At 43.6% G+C, this 19,120-nt stretch overlaps 1 protein-coding gene across 3 annotated transcripts; it reads right to left on the minus strand.

The window, feature by feature from the left end:
• Positions 1 to 3,940: 3,940 nt before the first annotated feature.
• Positions 3,941 to 18,988, minus strand: IFI35 (interferon induced protein 35). Of its 3 annotated transcripts, none has more exons than XM_089532140.1 (10): positions 18,949 to 18,988; positions 17,313 to 17,340; positions 15,891 to 15,986; positions 15,137 to 15,295; positions 14,077 to 14,193; positions 11,579 to 11,735; positions 10,068 to 10,177; positions 8,344 to 8,533; positions 6,195 to 6,301; positions 3,941 to 4,659 (listed from the first exon to the last, which is right to left on the minus strand). In XM_089532140.1, the coding sequence occupies exons 2-10, from the start codon at positions 17,328 to 17,330 to the stop codon at positions 4,468 to 4,470; spliced, it is 1,146 nt and encodes a 381-aa protein (XP_089388266.1). In that variant the 5' UTR covers positions 17,331 to 17,340; positions 18,949 to 18,988; the 3' UTR covers positions 3,941 to 4,467. The 3 variants fall into 3 exon arrangements, with proteins under 3 accessions (XP_089388266.1, XP_089388269.1, XP_089388267.1); XM_089532143.1 differs by having other exon boundaries at positions 17,299 to 17,340; positions 18,949 to 18,967; XM_089532141.1 differs by lacking the exon at positions 18,949 to 18,988 and adding an exon at positions 18,745 to 18,791.
• Positions 18,989 to 19,120: the final 132 nt, after the last annotated feature.

Raw genomic sequence — 19,120 nt, forward strand, 5'->3', positions numbered from 1 at the left:
GGAGGGAAGAAAGAGAGTGAAACTGAGGCATCCACACACGGCATAAATAACCCAGTTCCATAGCGCTTTAAGTGTCATGGCTCCCTGCTCTGGAATTCTGGGAACTGTAGTTTGTTGAGGCACCAGAGCTTCGCTAGGAAAGGCAAGGAGGGGGTTGTTTGTTTTCTTCTGTTCCCAAACTGTCTATAAAGCAGCGCTTCCTTTTCATTTGGGTTAAAATCTTGCGTTAGGAGCCTTTTCCAAGTGGCTTTTCATTCCCAGAAGAGGCCTATATGCCTTCATCCCGGCAAACTTGGCTCTCCGCATACATTTCAGGGCTATCATCTCCAGCTCCTGAGCATAATAAGAGTTCTACTTCATTTGTTATTTCTTGTATTGCCTACTACAGTACTCTGTTTTCACGTTCCTTGTTTATGTTTTGGGGGTTGTTTGTAAGGGCGGGTGACTATTGCTGTGTGTCTCTGTAAATAAAATGTATTTATTTATTTATTTATTTGTGTTGATAAACAAGAGATTTGCAGCGCCTTCCTCCCCTAAAAAAGTGGGGAAGTGTCCGCCGTGGCACTGAAAGGCCCGGGTCTGACGCCCGGCTGAAGCCGGGAATAGAACCCGGGACCTTCCAGGACGCACGCCGTCGCTTTCATCGTTGCGCCACGGACCCTTTCCCCGAGAGTCTCCGCCTCTACTCGCTATAAAAACCCTCCCAAGGCACCAACTGGCACCAATCAGCGCAGCGAGCCCCTTTGACGTCACGCGGCCGAGCTAAGCCCCGCCCCCAAGCGCTCTCGGATCTTTCTACCTCGCCTGGCAAGGTCTCAGTGGCTGGAGCACGTGACTCCTCCTCGCGGACCTTCTTTCCCCCTTTTTTCTACCTCTAGATGGAACATTCCAAGGAAGCTGGAAACCTTTCTGGATCTAACCAAGTTTCACTTGGGGGGGGGAATTAGTTTGAGAGGGGAAAGGACAGCTGAAGAGAGAAAGTTCTATCAGGTTTAATTTTCTAAAGAGGTTGGAGATGTCTGCTGATTTTATGGCATTTCCTCTATTGTATTTATTTCCTTTATAATTAGAGGCATGCAGGCACTCCTGGATGGGACCAGAGCTCTGCTTCCAGATGGAACAAACTGAGTGTAGTGCAGTCTCCTTCTTTGGAGGTCTTTAAGCAGAGGCTGGATGGCCATCTGTCAGGCATGTTTCGATTGGGAATGTCATGCATGGCAGAATGTCAGAGATGCTTTGATTGGGAATTCCTGCATGGCAGAATGTCAGGGGTGCTTTGATTGGGAATTCCTGCATGGCAGAATGTCAGAGATGCTTTGATTGGGAGTTCCTGCATGGCAGAATGTCACAGATGCTTTGCTTGGGAGTTCCTGCATGGCAGAATGTCAGAGATGCTTTGATTGGGAGTTCCTGCATGGCAGAATGTCACAGATGCTTTGCTTGGGAGTTCCTGCATGGCAGAATGTCACAGATGCTTTGCTTGGGAGTTCCTGCATGGCAGAATGTCAGGGATGCTTTGATTGGGAGTTCATGCATGGCAGAATGTCAGGGATGCTTTGATTGGGAGTTCCTGCATGGCAGAATGTCAGAGATGCTTTGATTGGGAGTTCCTGCATGGCAGAATGTCAGAGATGCTTTGATTGGGAGTTCCTGCATGGGAGAATGTCACAGATGCTTTGCTTGGGAGTTCCTGCATGGCAGAATGTCAGAGATGCTTTGATTGGGAGTTCCTGCATGGCAGAATGTCACAGATGCTTTGCTTGGGAGTTCCTGCATGGCAGAATGTCACAGATGCTTTGCTTGGGAGTTCCTGCATGGCAGAATGTCAGGGATGCTTTGATTGGGAGTTCCTGCATGGGAGAATGTCAGGGATGCTTTGATTGGGAATTCCTGCATGGCAGAATGCGGTTGGACTGGATGGCTCTTGGGGTCTCTTCCAACTCTATGATTCTATGTCAGAGCCCCAGAGAAAGAGTCTATTATATCCAGGAGGCTTCATTTTTAGCCAGCTTACAGCTGCCCCCTCTCAGTCTCCCAATCTATCTCTCAGGCTGCAATGGGGCAATTCTGGAGGATTACCAATTTCAGATTTCCAGATCAGGGAGTCAGCCTGTATATCTTTAAATCTCCAGTAGATGATCAAATATATCCTCCTCCCCCCACACACACTTTCAATTCATATTTTTCTTTCTCCTCCACTTTGTTTTGGAGATCCCTGAATTTGGGGCATTCACATAATCCGCCCCGCACTCTCAGAACATCTGGGAAGTCCTTACTAGAACATTATAACACCATGTTAATGACAACTTCACATAAACCATTCACTGCCGCGGCCTCAAAATTATGGAATGACCTACCGGAAGAGATCCGTCTCATTACTACTTTAGAGGCCTTTAAGAAGGCACTCAAAACGGATCTCTTCCGGTGGGACTGAATTCCATATATAAAGGTTATGACGACTGCTCTTCCTTGACTCTTGATTGTTGGCTAATGGACCAATTGTAATTTTTAGAGAGGTATAAATACATTATATTATTATTATATGAATGTATACATGGCTGACATTCTTCAGCTGCTTTCTGTTTCGTAGTAACTTTATGTTGCCTCCCCTGGCGTCCAGGTTGTAGATGTATGGAATAATAAGCACTTGAGCAACCAAATATTACTTACTTTGATCCGAGAATCCACTACTGAACAAAGCAAATCTTTATTCCCTCAATCTCCAGCACTATTTCACTGCCCTAAATCTCATAACTGACTATTCTGGAAGCTTCCCCCTTTTGATCCTTAAAACAAGAACATTTCTCACAACTGTCTCCCCAAAAGTATAATTTTCTGAAGGAACAGGAACTTTGAGAGAAATTTTTGCAAGATCTATATCTACTTGAGCTTCAATACCATTTTAATTTTGTTTTTACTCAATTTGTTTAAAAACTAAGCCATTGGTTTCAGGGCTCTCCAAACCTGGGCTGGTTATTGCTATCTGCCTTCCTGTCAAAGATGCACTCATAGGTGTTTTTGCCACTGACTTCTTTTACGCCTGAGGGAGTATAATTTGCCAAAGATCATCCGAAGATTTCCATGGCTGATCTGGGATTTGAACCCTGGTCTCCTAGCATGCATCTGCATGACAGAAATAATCCAGTTTGACACCACTTTAACTGCCATGGCTCAATGCTATGGGATTCTGAGAACTGTAGTTTGGCCCCAGAATCCCACAGCATTGAGCCATGGCAGTTAAAGTGGATTATTTCTGCTGTGTAGATGCAACCCTAGTCCAACATTCAAACTACTAAACCGGGGTGGGCAATTGTAGAAAGCTAGGAGACCGTGTTAGCCATTGCCCCTCCTGGAGATCTGAGAGGGCCACACTTCTCCATTGTACCTGCTCCCCCCAAAATATTTTTTGCCCACTGAGGCCTCTAAAAGTAGGTGACATTTTGGAGCCTTTCTAGGCAATTATTCAATTCTGGAGCCTTTCTAGGCAATTCCTAGATCCAGGAGAGACATTTTTAACAAGAAGTGAGCAAAACTCACTTCCTGTTTCAAAACGGGCCTCTCTGGAGGGGGCATAAGACGTCCCATTTTCATAGAGGCCATTTTTGGGGCATTTCAGAGCAAGGTCCTTGTGGGATCTGTGGGGCTTCCAAATCTGGTGGAAACACTCTCTACACCTCCAAGAGTACATTTGTGGGCATTTTGAAGCAAAAAAGGTTTGAGCCTGGGATATTTATGAGGCCTACATTTTGCCCACCCCTGCACTACGCCACACTGGCTCTCAATTGTTGGGTATTTCCCACCAATAGGATGCCACAATTGCAGATGTAGAATGCTAGTCTTGTAAAACTAAGGAGTCACAGCAGAACCTGTTGTGGTAGACTTTCCATACATATGTACAAAAGCTTGTTCTTAGGTAAAGAATGAATGAACACATGCTGAATTACATAGTAGCAAACAACACAGCTGCAATTCTCCTTGACATTGTCTTTAGTCTGCCTTTTTTACATTGTGACCCCTCTGTGCAAAAAGCAGATGAGGAATCAGAATCATCCAAATGCTAAGCAGTGGCTTAACAAAACAGGAATAGCAAGGCATGAAAAAACACACGCTCCAAACCAGTATACGATAGATCAGATGTCAAGAGAAGGGGCTTTATGCTCTGATGCCTCTATCACTTGAGATAGAAGGAATGGATACCCTTCCATGCCCTACTTGGCTTCTTCACACCCTCTGACTTGGCATCAAAATGAAACCCATTTCTATTTTTACACTTTGGCGATATCTGCACATCAGTTTCTGCTATCCTACATTTTTTATTACTATCAGCCATCAAAAATCCATCCCTCCCATTTCCAGATCCTCAGTGTTTCTGTTCTTCTCAAAGCTTCTTCCCCCCATAGATTTTAGAAACCGCTTGTGTTGAGTGAGAAGACCACACTTTCTCTGGCTCAGGAAAGCAGAGGCAACTCAGTCTTCTGCCTCTGTGAAGACAGCTACTGCAGAGGCTCCTGCTGGGATGTAAAGAACATCTTCCACTTCTCCGCCACCCTTGCTGGGCTTCTGGAAATGAATCTCCAGGGCTTCACGCATCAGCTCCTCACGCAAGACATCTGGAATTCCTGACAGCAGGACAGTCTGAGCACAGGCAGAAGGGCGGAACTGGGATGGAGAGAAAAAGGTATGGAGGCTGGTAAGCAGACATCCAAAAACCCACAGGGTCCTCAGATGAATGTAAACTCAAGAAACAGCTGTCTAGATAGTAACAAAATCCCCACAGGACCATTTCTACCAGCTGCCACATGCTTTCTTTTCTTGCAGAGATGGAGTCTAAGGCAGAGACACCCATTAAAAGCATGCAAAAAACAAACAAAAACCAACCATCATATCGTTCATAAATCTTCAGAGAACAACAATATGGAAATACAGTAGGCCCTCCAAATTCACGGATTTATCCACAGATTTGACCATCCATGGCTTGAAAGTATTACAAAAATATACAAATTCCAATAAGCAAACCTTGATTTTGCTATTTTATATAAAGGACTCCATTCTACTATGGACTTTATCACATGGGGGAAAACGGAGGTTTAAACACTGATTATCCCATGAAAAGCACTCAGTCACGATTAGGAGTTTCACACACATCATGATTAAAGCATCGTTATCCAGGGAATAATCAGGGAATAACCAGCAACAAATCATTCACGGGATTTCCCCATGAATGATTTGTTGCTGGTTATTCCCTGGTTATTCCCCAGATAATGATACTTTAATTACAATGTCATGTGAAAATCTTAATCGTGATTGTGTGATTTTCATGGGATAATAATCATTTAAACCCCTGATTTTCCCCATGTGATAAAGTCCTATGACATTGTATTTAACGGAACCTGAGCATCCATGGATTTTGGTAGCCACGGGGGGGGGGGGGGGGATCCTGAAACCAAACCCCAGTGGATACCAAGGGCCTACTGTATACTCTATTTATATCTCCTTTACATTAGCAGAGTAAACCCCTCTTCCCTGGGGAGACAGTTGAAGCAGTAAATCCCGGATTTCCCCTTCCTCTCAGGCCAATAGGTAGATTAAATGTGGCAGTGATGATGAAGCAGGAAACTGTGCAAGAAGACTGGCACTGGCATTAGCCTCATTCTTCCCCCGCAGGCTCCAATCACTATTACACAAACATTGCATTGCCACCTTATTCTTCCATTCTATTCCTTTCCTCAGACAAGCCCAGAAGGCAGGAAAGGAAAGAAGGCACGCAGAGATGGCCTTGTGTTGTGTGTTGATTGCATTGGCAGCTTGAGCCTAGGGTTAGGCAGCATGGTGGAATTTTGCTTCCAAACAGCCTCCAAAGTGTAAAGGGATGCCCTTTACTCTCTGGAGCTGCTACAAAGCCTCCCTCTTTTCACACCAGCTAGCAGGGAAGAGATCTCTTAGCTTCATGCTGGTACTGAGGTTGAAACATAATGGTAGAAAAAGTACAATGATTAATATGCTGAATTCACATAATCAGACTGCAAATTATTAATATGTATAATTACAATAATTTGCATAATATGCAAAGGAGGTGCCTGGATATGGCAACCCTACATTTTATCCTAATTTTGCCTTAGTTTGGGAGGTGGCAGAGGTTCTTGCTTGGTGAGAGGAATGCAATGGGGGGTTTGTCTTTGTGTCTTTCCGCTCACCTGTAGATCGCTGACTTCTCCGCTTACACGGTGTGAAACCTTGATTGTGTAGGTCTCCTTTCCAATGGGCACCTGGAACTGACCTCTTCGGACAAGGTGCTCAGCCACTGGTGAAAAAATTGGGTTGGCGAAAAGAACCATGTCTCAAATCTATCTGTCAGAGCTTGGGCAACTTCTTTTTCTAAAGATTATTGTCCTTTGGATTGTAAATTGTCCAAAAACTCTTTAATTTTTACAGCCTCTCTTTCCAGGTGTGTGCATTAGATCTTTGTGGCTTGTTTATTTTCATTTCATTTCATTCCCTCCCCCCAAAAAATCTTGCAGTTCTTGGGATCCAACAGGGTGGAGTGTAAATCAAGCCATCTGGAAAGGGACTACCTTGTTTCTGTGTTCTGGCCAGGGCCTAACTTTCTTTATATCATTTTCTCACCAAGCTCTTCCTGAAACAACTCTAATGAAATTGGGGATCAGATTTTTCCAGCTTGCACTTCTCAGATGTGTTGCAATACAACTCTCACAACCCACAGTTGAGCACAGTTGGTTGTGGAATTGCGGGAGTTGTAGTCCAACACAATTGGAGGGCACCTAATTTGGGAAGTCTGCTGAACATGACTGAGAGATGTCCTCACTTAAAATGAACCCCGACTTTGTGAAGGAAAGATTCATTAACTGAATTTATATAGCCACCTAAGAAGAAGGCCAGTGAGCCTGTGAGCGTAGCTCATAAAATGAGTAGAATAGAAGGAACATATTAGGAAAAAGTAATTCGCCCGGTATGGAGACTTTAGGATCACCTGCTATAAAAAAAGAAGATGTAGTTTAAAAGATGAATCAAAGGAGGGGTTTTGTCCCATTAGATACCATTATGCTATGGAACATTTTGCTACCACGTAATATAATGGCTGTAGTGGAAATACCTGTGAATAGGTATAGGGCTTTTATAAGTATGCAGAGGATCGGTCCGTTAAAGGGAAGGCAGCATGATGTAGTGGTTTGAGCGCTGGGCTACAACTCTCAGAACCAGGGTTTGAGTCCCAGCTCAGCCATGAAACCCACTGGGTGACTTTGGGCAAGTCACATGCTCTCAGCCTCAGGTGAAGTCAATGGCAAACCTCCTCTGAACAAATCTTCCAAGAAAACCCTATGATAGGTTCACCTTGGGGTTGCCATAAGTTGGAAACAACGTGAAGGCACACAACAACAACCCAGACTGTTAAAGGCACTGAGCATCAAAAACCAAGAGTTCAACCTAGATCATGAATGATATAGTCGAACCAGGATCTTAGAGTAGGAGGACTGTGATTCTTTGATTAGGAAGGCAAGGATGCAATTAGCCTCCACAACCACTCCATTCCAAGTTAAGAAGCAATGATCATGGTAAATAGAGAGGTGGATTTTCCATGGATAGCATGGATTTTCCATGCAATAATGCATCATTGTGAGTGATCTGTGTGATGCCAAATATTTGGGGAGTGGTTTGGTGTTGAATGGACAACTAAGATCCATTAGCATTAGAAAAAAATACTTTTTGTGAAAAAGTGAAAGCTATTAAAACTGGTTTGTTAATACAAGACACCTGCCATCACTTTTGGATCCTTTTTTTGTAATATGGATCCAGGGGCTATCATGACTCTGGTGTCTCCACTTTTAGTTTCAATGCAGCACTACTGCTCTTGTCTCAGAAAAATTATGAGAGGATGTCTATTCCCATTCATGTGCTTCTCTAGTGAGGCCCTCTTAGCAGATAAAACAACAGATTAGTCAGACCATTAACAAATTCATGCTGCAAGCCTGTAGCCAGATGTTTCTCCCATCTCCCACTGCTCTTACCAAGCATGGAATGGACATGTGAGGACCCAGTGACTTAAGGCTTTGACCAAAAGAGACATATACAAACATATAGCACTAACAGGATGCCAGCTCAGAATGCCACACAACTAAGTTTCCCTTATCAGAATGAAGAACCGTTCCCACCTCACCCACCCACCCAGTGTTGAATCATCAGCCTCCTCCATTCTCCCTCCAGAGAGCTTGGAAACATCACTTTTTATGACTACAGCTCCCAGAATAATCTAGCAACCTGGGCAATTCTGGGAACTGTTATTCAAAACAATCCTCTCTAACCTTTGCTGCCAACATTAGTTCATACCTCCATCCTCTGCAAAAGTCAACGCCACATGGCCAGAACCACTCAACCTTTCTATACGCTCCACTTCACCACCCTTGTTCTGCCGTTTGCTGAAAAACAGTTCTAGCTTGTCAAGCAGCCGGTCGTCTGGGATAGAAAGGCTGGGTAATCCAGATAGCAGGATCTGTCGGGGACTCCGTTCCACAGAAATCTGAAGAGCAGAGAAGCAGGAGGAAGGAATGTAAAGGAAGTAGCCAATCTGAAATGTCATTTAAAAAGAAGGCCCATCAGCAGGAATGGAGGATAGCATGACTCTGCATGCTGACTGCCTTCCACCGCTATCTGGCCCAATGCTTTTGGACAGGGGTAGCCTATTGCTAGATATTAGGGATCCAGTCCTGGCAAGGCTGCACCTGGGTGTACAGCTCCCTACCATCCCTGCCTCCAAGGCTATACATCCCACCAGTCTAATCAATTATTGCCTGTGTGCACATCAGCGTTGCACAAAGGTTGGACCCTAAATAAGGCAGCTCCAGCCAGCGTGAAAGGTTTACATGCATTTATGTCAGACAAGGATGAAGTCTGGCACTGGGCTCACATGTGGCCCCCAAGTTGTTTTGTGGCTCTCAATCTTTTCAGACCACCACTTTTCTGATTATAAAATGGGAAGGAGGAATTGCCACTCATGGACACTTTGCAAATGAACAGATTGCAAGAAATCCTATGAAGTTTAACATTTTAAAAATTCATTTTTTTTCACCCCAAAGTGGACTTCAGACCACTTCTGTTTCATCCTTTCCTTTGGCATTTCGGCTGCATGTGTAGTCCTGGGAGAGTCCTTGGAACAGAAAACTGGTCCTGAAAACACTGCTGTTTCCCATCCCTGATTTATGAGCATTCCCAATTACAAAACACAAATGCCATGTAATCTCCAAGACAAGTTTAAAACACAGCTGGCAGTTCATTTTATCTGGAAATGTTCCTTTTTGGAGATTACAACTCTCAGAATTTCCCAGTTAACATGGCCAGTGGGCTTGGGGATTATGGAAGATGTAATAATAATTTTTAAAAATCACATGCTTTCAAAGCTCTGCATTTCCTATAGATAAAAGGGACTTCATGTATAAAATGCTGCCTTTTGAAATTTCAGAAGTCAGAGATGGTTGTGCTGTTCTAGGAGTGAGGCCTCTGTGTAATCTAGGGAGATAAAGAGACTGGCATTTAACACCAGCCTCAGGGCAGAGTAGGGGCATGGTGTCTGCACACCACAGGCCCCGATGTCGGTGTCACGCCACCCACCCACCCAGACTGTGGGCAGTGTCACATCCCTTCTTCGGCACAGCATTTAGCCGTGCTGCACCCAAAAATTGGCGAAAAGCTGCCACTGCCACAGCAAGGACAGCTTTTTGCCGTTTTCAGAAAGAGCAGCAATTTGCCAGCCCTTTTTAAGCCAGCAAAGCGCTGGATCAGGCCTGCAGCATGTGGGTGCCGCGGGCCCAATCTGGCACTCCCAGGGGTTGCATGGAGCCGTTCTATTGGGGCGGTCTGTTTCACCCCTATGTTACCGAAAAGAAGCTGTCAAATCTAAAATCTGTTCTTAGTCAAAACATTAATACATGCTTGGTGAAAAATGTGCATTTTCTTCCTCACCACATACCACACTGCCTGTTACCAGCAGTGTGAAAGCCATCCTACAAGCAAACACTGACACTCCTCATGGCTAAGCCAAAGACTTTTGAACCCACCTCCACCGATGAGGGCAAGATCAAAGTCATTGGCTCGGCTTTCACGTACACATAGGTCCACTCATCCAATTGAACCCGGTGCTGCCCCATTGCAATGATCTTGAGGGCAACTGAAGGAGAGAAGACAGGAAAGAGATCAGTCCAGCCCCCAAATCCTCTTCCATTTCCAGCTCTCCTGTCAGTTTGGTAACCCATTATCAGTTTTTACCCTTTCTTAAGATGGAGAGAAGAAAGAATTTTCCATCTACTTCATTGCTTGAAGGGTGAAGAGGACTATGGGATCATCACCAATGGAAGATTTGCAGAACATGTTTAAGAAACCTTTGACTCAATTGAACTAGGAATCACATCTGGGTGATATTATTTTTCTTTTGTAAAACAAAAGGGCAATTTCCAGCTTTGCCAGGCCTGCCTTTTCTCACTAAATGTCACTGAGCAGCAGCCATTTAACAGATGGAAATGGAGCCACTTCATCAGTTGAGCAATCACAGCTCAGAAATGGTACTTGTGTGCACTACAGTTCCCCAAATCTGCCAGCTAGCATGGTCATTTTTCCAACCTCTGTTTTTTACTAGGTAATCTAAGGGGCCATTCAGACTACCTTTTGTACTGAATTGTAACCCGGATTAAAAGTGGGAATTTCCCATTGGCACTGGTTTAAACACATCAGAACTAGGGTCTTGCACACCCGATCAAGGGCAAATCCCCCTTAGAGTGGATTTTCCGAAAGTGGATTATTTCCAGTTTCTTTTAGGAAAACCTGTTTCTTCCCTGCTGCCGGCAAATGTGAATTTGGCCCCGGTCATGATCGGGTCAAGTTCAGGGGAGGGATTTAGGTCAAAGGGAGGGGAATGGGCGGAACATGCCTCCCCTCTCCAAGTGGCATTTTTTAAAATTATTTTTGTGTGTGTGTGTGACAGAATATGCAAATGCTTGTGTCCCCTTTTAAATTTGGCAAATTGATATAATGTGTGAATGCTTTTGCTACATATGTGTATGTAAGGAGAGATGGCATTCTGGGGTGGCAATTGGAGGGAAAGCAAAGAAAGAGCATGCAGAGATGGTCTACTTGTGATCTGCTTGGGACTCCCAGATCCCTTTCAAATGTAGTCTCTCGTTCAACCAGGTGTCACCCATCCTATATCTGTTCATTTCATTTTTCCACCCTAAGTGCAGTACCTTACATTTCTCTGTGTTGAAATTCATTTTGTTAGCTTTAGCCCAGCTTTTTAATTTATTAAGGTCATTTTGAATTTTGACCCTGTCCTCAGGGTTATTAGCTACTCCTCCTAATTTGGTGTCATCTGCAGATTTGATAAGTATGCCCCCAATTCTTTCATCCAAGTCATTGATAAAGATGTTGAATAGCACTGGGCCCAGGACAGAACCCTGTGGGACCCCACTGGTCACTGAACAGGAGCCATTGTTGAGCACCCTTTGGGTTCGGCTGGTCAAGCAATTACAAATCCATGTAACACATTAAGATTTCAACCAGGAATGGCTGCTCTTACCCTCAGGATCCTCAAAAGTAATGAGAGCTGACCCTCCAGGAATGGGGCATCGGATCTGAGGCTGGATTGCCACTGTATCAGACAATGTCCCTTCTGTCTTCTCTTCTTCCACATGGCCTTTAAACACAACACTCCTCTCAGGAAGGTTGGCTTCCACCTGAATATGGGGAAACAACGATGCTGGGTTGCTTTTTGGGCAGGATACATACTATTTCCTTCTAGATTTTTACAGATTCGATCTGGATTGATTAGCTCATCATTAGACTATCTCACACCCATTGCATGGCCAAGTAACCTTTTTATCCTCAGGCTTCCAAAATTCCTCAACCAGCATGGCCATGCTAGCAGGAGAGTTCTGGGAACCGTAGGCCAAAAAATTAACTTTTTGAAATTGCCCAAACGCCAGAGCTTTACATGAGTAAATGCTCAGCCTTCAGACTACTTTTCAAGGGCAAGGTTAAACAGGGAACATAGTGTTACAAGACAAAGTGTTTCTGTGTTATCTGCAACAAGGCTAGGGAACCAGTTGTTCTCAAAGTTTGATAAAGAATATTCTACCATCCCTCAAAACTGGCTAGATTGCCTGGAATTTGGTGGAAAATGGGAGTTTAGCAACATTTCAAGCAGAGTTTAGAACAACTACTTTTTTGGATTGTTAATTCCCCAAATTTGCTAGCCAACACCTCCAGTGGAATTTAGACCAAAAAATAACTTTCAAAGCTATGAAGAGTCACCCATTCCCCAGTCCCAATATGTAATGTTTTTGCATCACCAGTGATGCAGCTGCCTTTCTCCACCGTGGGTTTTTTGAACAAGGAACATGACAGACAGGTAGCTTTAATCCCCAGCCACTGTCCTTTTAGAAATTAAGTGAAGACAAACTCTATTCCCATCAGAGAAAGCCCAAGAAGAACTCTGAGATTTTTAGTGACTCCTGAACAGACCAAGTGAACACTTATTATATGTGCTCAAGTAAAAGAGCCTTTTCTAAGGTTGTATGGAGAGAAACTAGAAACATATCTGAAGAACCACCTTCACCTACAGCACCCCCCCTGCTTCTTGAAATCAGTATGAGAGATCTTACTTGAATTTCCATTAAAAGAGGTATGTCTGGTGGGGATAGATAGGGACTTCTTAGTAGTGCCCCATATGTGGAACCTTGCTCCAAATAATGCCTGCACATAACTCAAAAAGTTAATAATAATAATTTTAATAATTTGTTTTATTTATATACCGCTGTTCCAAAGATCATAGCGGTGAACAGCAAGCAAGCTAATTAGCAAGTAAGCTAATTTGCCCCCAACAGTCTGGGTACTCATTTTAGCGACCTCGGAAGGATGCAAGCCTGAGCCGAGCTTGGGCCCTCTTGCTGGTCTTGAACTCGCAACCTTGTGGTTTCGAGTGAATGGCTGCAGTACAGGCATTTAACCACTACAGGTGCCAGAATCCCTCAGGCAGCATGGCCCCTGTGTTGGCTAGAGCGTATCATTACAGGTCTTCCAGAAAAACCTACAGTATGCAGATGTGATCCCTGATCTATAACTGAGTTAGGATTCTATCTACTATGGCACTGGCAACTTATAATTGCCAATTGTTATTGTAGTTACTTTGCCTTGCTATGAGGCATGGACTCATTCCTAGATCGTTAGCCTTACTTACAGTTATCCAAATTCATATTTCCTCCATCTAAATATTCAGCTCAAGCTGAACATGGGACAACTCAGATGTACTCTGGGCCTTCATAAAAATCTTAAAACATGGGCCACATATCTATGCAAAATTTGAGAACCATAGAAACAAATAACAGTAAGTTGTGAGGAACTCGCTAGGATTGCACCTGGAATCAAAGTGGCTTCTTAAATAAAATACTTTAGGGCAAAGGGAAAGAGATGGATTATATGGACAAAGGATGGAGACCTGAGTGCAGGACTCAGCACACCAAGCTAGTGCAGACCTCCAACTTACACAGCAAACAGTGAAAAGCAAGGAATATGGATAAAAGGGTGTCTGTATTCCCTTTGTCTGAAAAAATCATATTGGGTTAGATAACCAGCCAAAGGGCTTAACTCTTCTGTCAAGACTGTGTGTTGGGATGGCTCCTAATGACCAAAACAACTTTACATGGGAAGGCTCAGAAAAGACCCTGAAGATACAGGTGCTTTACGGTGTCAGGAATATCCTGTAAGATTGCACAGCCCAAAGATGTCCCAAATACTGAGCTGAAGAAGCAGAAACAGAGAAACAACTGAACCCACAGAAGAACCTGGAGGTGTGTTACTAGGTTCTTCTGTGTTGAGAATCTTTAGAATCACCTCTAGTTCCTTCCTTGGTTTCCAAGTAATAAGCTGAATAGACAATTAAGATGCATTAACCATTCAGATGCTCATGGACTCTGCTTTGAGGCTTTATGTTTTATTGTGTGTTAGGTTGGCAGATTGATCCTAAAACGAAGGTTATCTGTCTTTTAAAATCAGAATATAAATTACACTCCACAATACCTTGTGCAGACCTTTTGGGACAATTTGAGCCCTCTCTAGCTCCTCTAGTTCTTTTTCCAGTGCCTCCTTTTCCTGTTGCAACTGATTTCCTTCTTCTTTCAGCTGCTGCATCTTTTTCTGCAGGAAAAGAACATACACCATTAACAGGAAACAAGGAACCAATAGTTGTGGGCAACCTTCAAGAGCCCAGCCTGGGCACTTATTTGCCATAGCACCTCAGTTCAGAACAGGGTAGGTGAAATGCCCCCCCACAATTGAAATGCAGTTCCCTGGAGCCTTGCATTATTTTTGGATGTGACAGTAACCTCCAAAGGTGTTTTTTTTTTTTTGGGGGGGGGGGAATCCCATTTAAAGGCTATTTCTTTTCTCCCAGGTCCTTTTCAGGCCCCACATAGCTTTAAAAATGGGGATATCAATACTATTAAATGATAGCTGTTTGATATAGCTTTAACCACCATTGCTCCATCCTAAGGAATCCTGCAACATACAGTTTTATGAGGTATTTGAATTCTCTACTAGAATTCTAAAGCTTTAATACTTGATGATTCTAGGTCTCTCTCAAACTAGCATTACCTAAATGCCATAGGATGGACCCATGGCTCTTAATGTGGTATGAAACAGTTACAGTTGTGCAGTACAGAAGCATCATAGAAGTGATCTGAAACAGACCCACCACCAGCAGCCACAGCAGCCTGCAAGTGATAACACCATGCACCCTGGCACTTTTAGGAGTATCTCCTGTTTTTCTTTAAAGTGTGTGCATGTGTGCAACCCGCCAAGGTCTAGAGACCCTCAAGAGTTGCCCACCCCAGTTCTGAAGCACCTCATCACCTCATCATATCTGGATAACTAAATACTGAGAGCTTGGGGAAAAATCCTTTTCCAGACTGCAGCTCTAGAAATCTCTCAACCAGAATGGCTTCAAGTTTAATTGAAATGGCATAAATTATGAATTTCCTGGAACTGAGCTTTTCTTGGGACAGAATTTGGCTTGGCATGATGAAGAAATTAGTTTGGCTTGATGTAAATGAAACCATGGTTTACATAAAACACGTCATACCTTGAATGTTAATCCCTGCGAATGGACTTTATCTTCATACTGACGGAGTTTAGTAAAGAGAAGCTCAGCTGCCTCTTGGTATTTGGATGCTTCCTGCTCGCACTCCAATCTGCCTTCCTGCAATGCCAAACGGTCCATCTCCAAAGCTTTGCATGTATCCTGGAAATGAGGAGACACCACAAGCATGTCAGACCTCTTCTCCCATGACTTAATTTGAACAAGAGCTCACTGGAGTTGAAAGCCAGAAGGAAGCAAAAATCAACCAGCACTGTCTTGCTCTAAGAAATAATCTGGAGTGTACCTCAACTATTGTGTGTGCCTATGCCATTATGTAACTTGTCGACTTATGGCATCTGCATGAACTTCAGAGTGTTTTCTATTCCAGAATAACGAAAGCCAGCCCCACTCCCCACATACAGTTTTAAAGAAGGGGGTTGTCTTCCAAAATAATTTCCAAAATGTACCTGTGTGTGTGCCTTCAAGTCACCTGTCAATTTATAGCAACCTTATGATTTTCATAGGGTTTTCCTGGGCAAGGAATACTCAGTGGTGGTTTTGCCCGTTGCTTCCTCTGAAATATAGTTTACAGCACCTGGTATTCATTGGTAGTCTTCCCTCCAAGTACTAATCTGGTTTGACCCTGCTTAGTTTCCAAGATAAAACTAAATGTGGCGTTTTTAGGGTATTTAGGCAGCATGGGGTCCAACATACCTCACATTAAATGTTAAGGTCATACACATGTCCAAAGAATTACCTGACATTTCTTAATCTCCCGCGCAGTTTGTTCAGCTATCGTCTCCCAAGATCCACTTGCTGAGATGCTCTCAATGGGAAGCTGGATAAAGGAATCCTGCAGAGCAAAAGGAAGCTTATAGTCAAGGGCCTTTGGTCCATAACACAAATCTGGAGGTGACTACTTGGGGTGAGGGGAGCAAAAGAAATAAAAACATTGGTCCCGTGCAGACAGGCCAAAATAAAGCTGCTTTGGGTCACTTTGGAGGTATACTGTTTAAATGATGCATGCATCCTAAGAGTCCAGAAGCCGCACCAAAGCCATGCCCCAGTCCAAAGAATATCAAAAGTCCAAACAATCACTAAAGAACTCAGTAAGGATCTCATGTAGCTGAGTGAATAGTAAACAACCAAGTAGCAAAGGGAGTCAATATAAGCATACAGCACTGGAGTCCATGGAGAAAAATTATTCTAATTTCACATTCACAGAAAACAATGCTAAAGAAGTCAGAATACTTTTACTATAAGGAAGAGTGAAGAGTTTGAGATTGTAGGTTAAACAGAACATGGCTGAGATGTGGCAGTATGACATGGTAGGGACTTATAAAATGATTAGTGAAACAGAGTGGGCAGATCTTAGTTTTGTTTTCTGTTTTAATGCTAGAGCCTGGGAACATGAAGTGAAATTAATGGGCAGCAGACTGAGGATGGGGAGGGGAACGAAAATATGTGCATGCAATGCTGTCAGTTAAACATAGAAGTGTGTTTACTGATTTGAAATGCTTTCAAGGGCATTACTCAAATACATGGAGGTAGACAGGTCTGTCACCAACCACTGATCATGCTTGCTACTTCCAGGAACAGAGGAGCACTAAGGCACTTCACATCAAAGTCTAAATCCTATTGTTACTCCTGAGTACAGTACAGTAGAGCTACAAAAGCAATTTCCTTACGGGTTGACTTACCATTCAACAATTGACTCAATAGGTCTACTCTAATTAGGAGTCTCCAACAGGATTCCAGCCAAAGACTTGCAGGTAAAAACAGTTGTATAGCCACTTTGAGAAATAGGAGGTTGGACAAGGAATCAGAGCTTTGACCTGATTCAACAGGACTCTCCTTCTGTTGTTATAACACAAACAGTTTCTTATTACTGGCTTGGATAAGGCTGATGGGAGCTGTAGCCAACAATCGTTGGAGAACTTTGGGTTTCTCTAGAGCAGTGATTTCCAAACTCTGTTCCTTCAAGTGTTTTGGACTTCAGCTCCCCAAAGCCTCAGCCATCCTTGCCAACAGCCTAGGATTCTAGGAACCGAAGTGCAAAACAAACACCAGAAGGACCAGGGCTTGGGAATCACTGCTCTAATGCTACTCATTCCTTCTCCTTCCTCTTGTAGATACCACAGAGAGGCAGTTTGCCCATTAGTTACCTGTTGGTGCTTACCTCATCTGACTCTGCCATGTTGATGCACCTGAAAGAGAGAGGCTGTGTTAGGTGCTTTACACACAACCAAATGGAGATGAACTCTTCAGCTACTTCTGATACACATACACCCTGTGTTTTGATTTGAACACACTTCATCCTACTTTAAGTACCGTATATACTCAACTATAAGTCAACCTCATGTACTGTATAAGTCGATGTCAGGTTTTGGGGCCAAAATTGTGGCTTTAGCCATGACCCATGGATAGGTTGAAGGTAAAACTTGGAGGCTCCTTCAGAGTGTATATGTGTGCGCATGGCAATAGAGACTCTCATCAATGCTTTTTGCTTCATCACTTGAGCTTTTGCGGGTGGGAGATGCTCTCTTAAGCAAACAGCAGTATCAACCCAGGACTCTTTCTGCTTGCCTTCTGAGAGAAATAAATTCCTTTCCACACTACATGGGAAAATCTGAAAGAGCTCCTATCACATTTCCATAGTGATCCATAAATAAATTGACCTGGGATTTTGGGGTCAATTTTTGGGCATACATTTTTAGACTTATAGATGAGTATATACAGTAGTTGTAAAGGAGGACACTAAACTCTTGCTCAGTTACTCTTCAGTCCAATCCCACCATTTCATCAAGTATCCTCAGCCACAGAGTCAAGTCTCTCTTCCCAGCCATCAAGTCTAGAAATCTGCTTTAATAAGAAAAACAGATATTCCCTCCCTGGATCAGGAATCTTCCTGACTTCAATTGTCTCAAGCTAACTGGAGCCTAATTTAATAGTCTACAAACTAATTCTTAATACAATCTTAACACAATCAATGCCTGTATTTCCTCTACAATACTATTTAAAAAGATCAGAGGCCAAATACTCATCCAAGAGACGTAAGCAGTTGTCAACACCTCCAGAAAAAAACAAGGCCTCAGGCCACATTTGCTTTTGGCTGGCCCATCATTTAGAAACTTGAGCTTGAGCAGGGGAGATGTGAAAGTAGACAACCACAAAGAGGCATCGTCTCTCGAAATATCATATCCAGAGGTAGCCATGTTGCCCACGTTGCAAAGTACAGTATATCCAAAATCTAGAAAACAGGTGATACTTTTATTGGGCCAACCAAAAGGCACAATAAGTATGTTGCAAGTTTTCGAAGCTCCACTGGCTTCTTCATCAGGCAAAGGTTTTAAGAATCATACAGGAGGGGGGCAATTATGATGTCGGTTACAAGCTTGACCCACAGCTTTCCACTGGTTTCAATGGAAAGCTACTCCCATATGATTTTTAACACCTTGGACTGATGAAGTAGCCAATGGAGCTCTGAAAGCTTGCAACATGCATTTTCTGCATTCTGGTTGGCCCTATAAAGGTATCACCGTTCTGTGGATTTTGGATGTTATTGTACTCCTCACCAAATGTGTCCTACAGAAAAAATAAGAGCACCCCACCTCCAGATTCTTTGAAGAGGAAACAGGCAAACCAGCAGCAAGTGGCCCCTAAGATCAGATGGAGGAAAAGGCTTTACTGTAAAAGTCAGTCCTAAGTGATGAAGGCTCTGGTGAGCCTCTGGGAAGGAATCTGGCTCAAACCAGGACCTTACAGGCCGGGAAGGGATTAGTTTGATCAGCCCCCATCCCTCCATTTCCACTTACCTCCCCACTTCTTCTTGTCTGCCCTCCAGCTTCGCTTTCACTTTTGATTTCTTCTGCCTGCTCCACCCCAGATCAGGCGTCCTTGGCTTTCTCCACCCCCAACGACCAGAGGAAGGGAGGTCTGGAGCACCCAATGGCTGCATCTGCACTGCAGAAATAATCCGGTTTGAGG

This window comes from Sceloporus occidentalis, unplaced genomic scaffold (genome assembly GCF_023333645.1).
Source record: "Sceloporus occidentalis isolate IW3139 unplaced genomic scaffold, rSceOcc1.0.p SCAF_7, whole genome shotgun sequence".
Taxonomy (NCBI): Eukaryota; Metazoa; Chordata; class Lepidosauria; order Squamata; family Phrynosomatidae; genus Sceloporus; species Sceloporus occidentalis.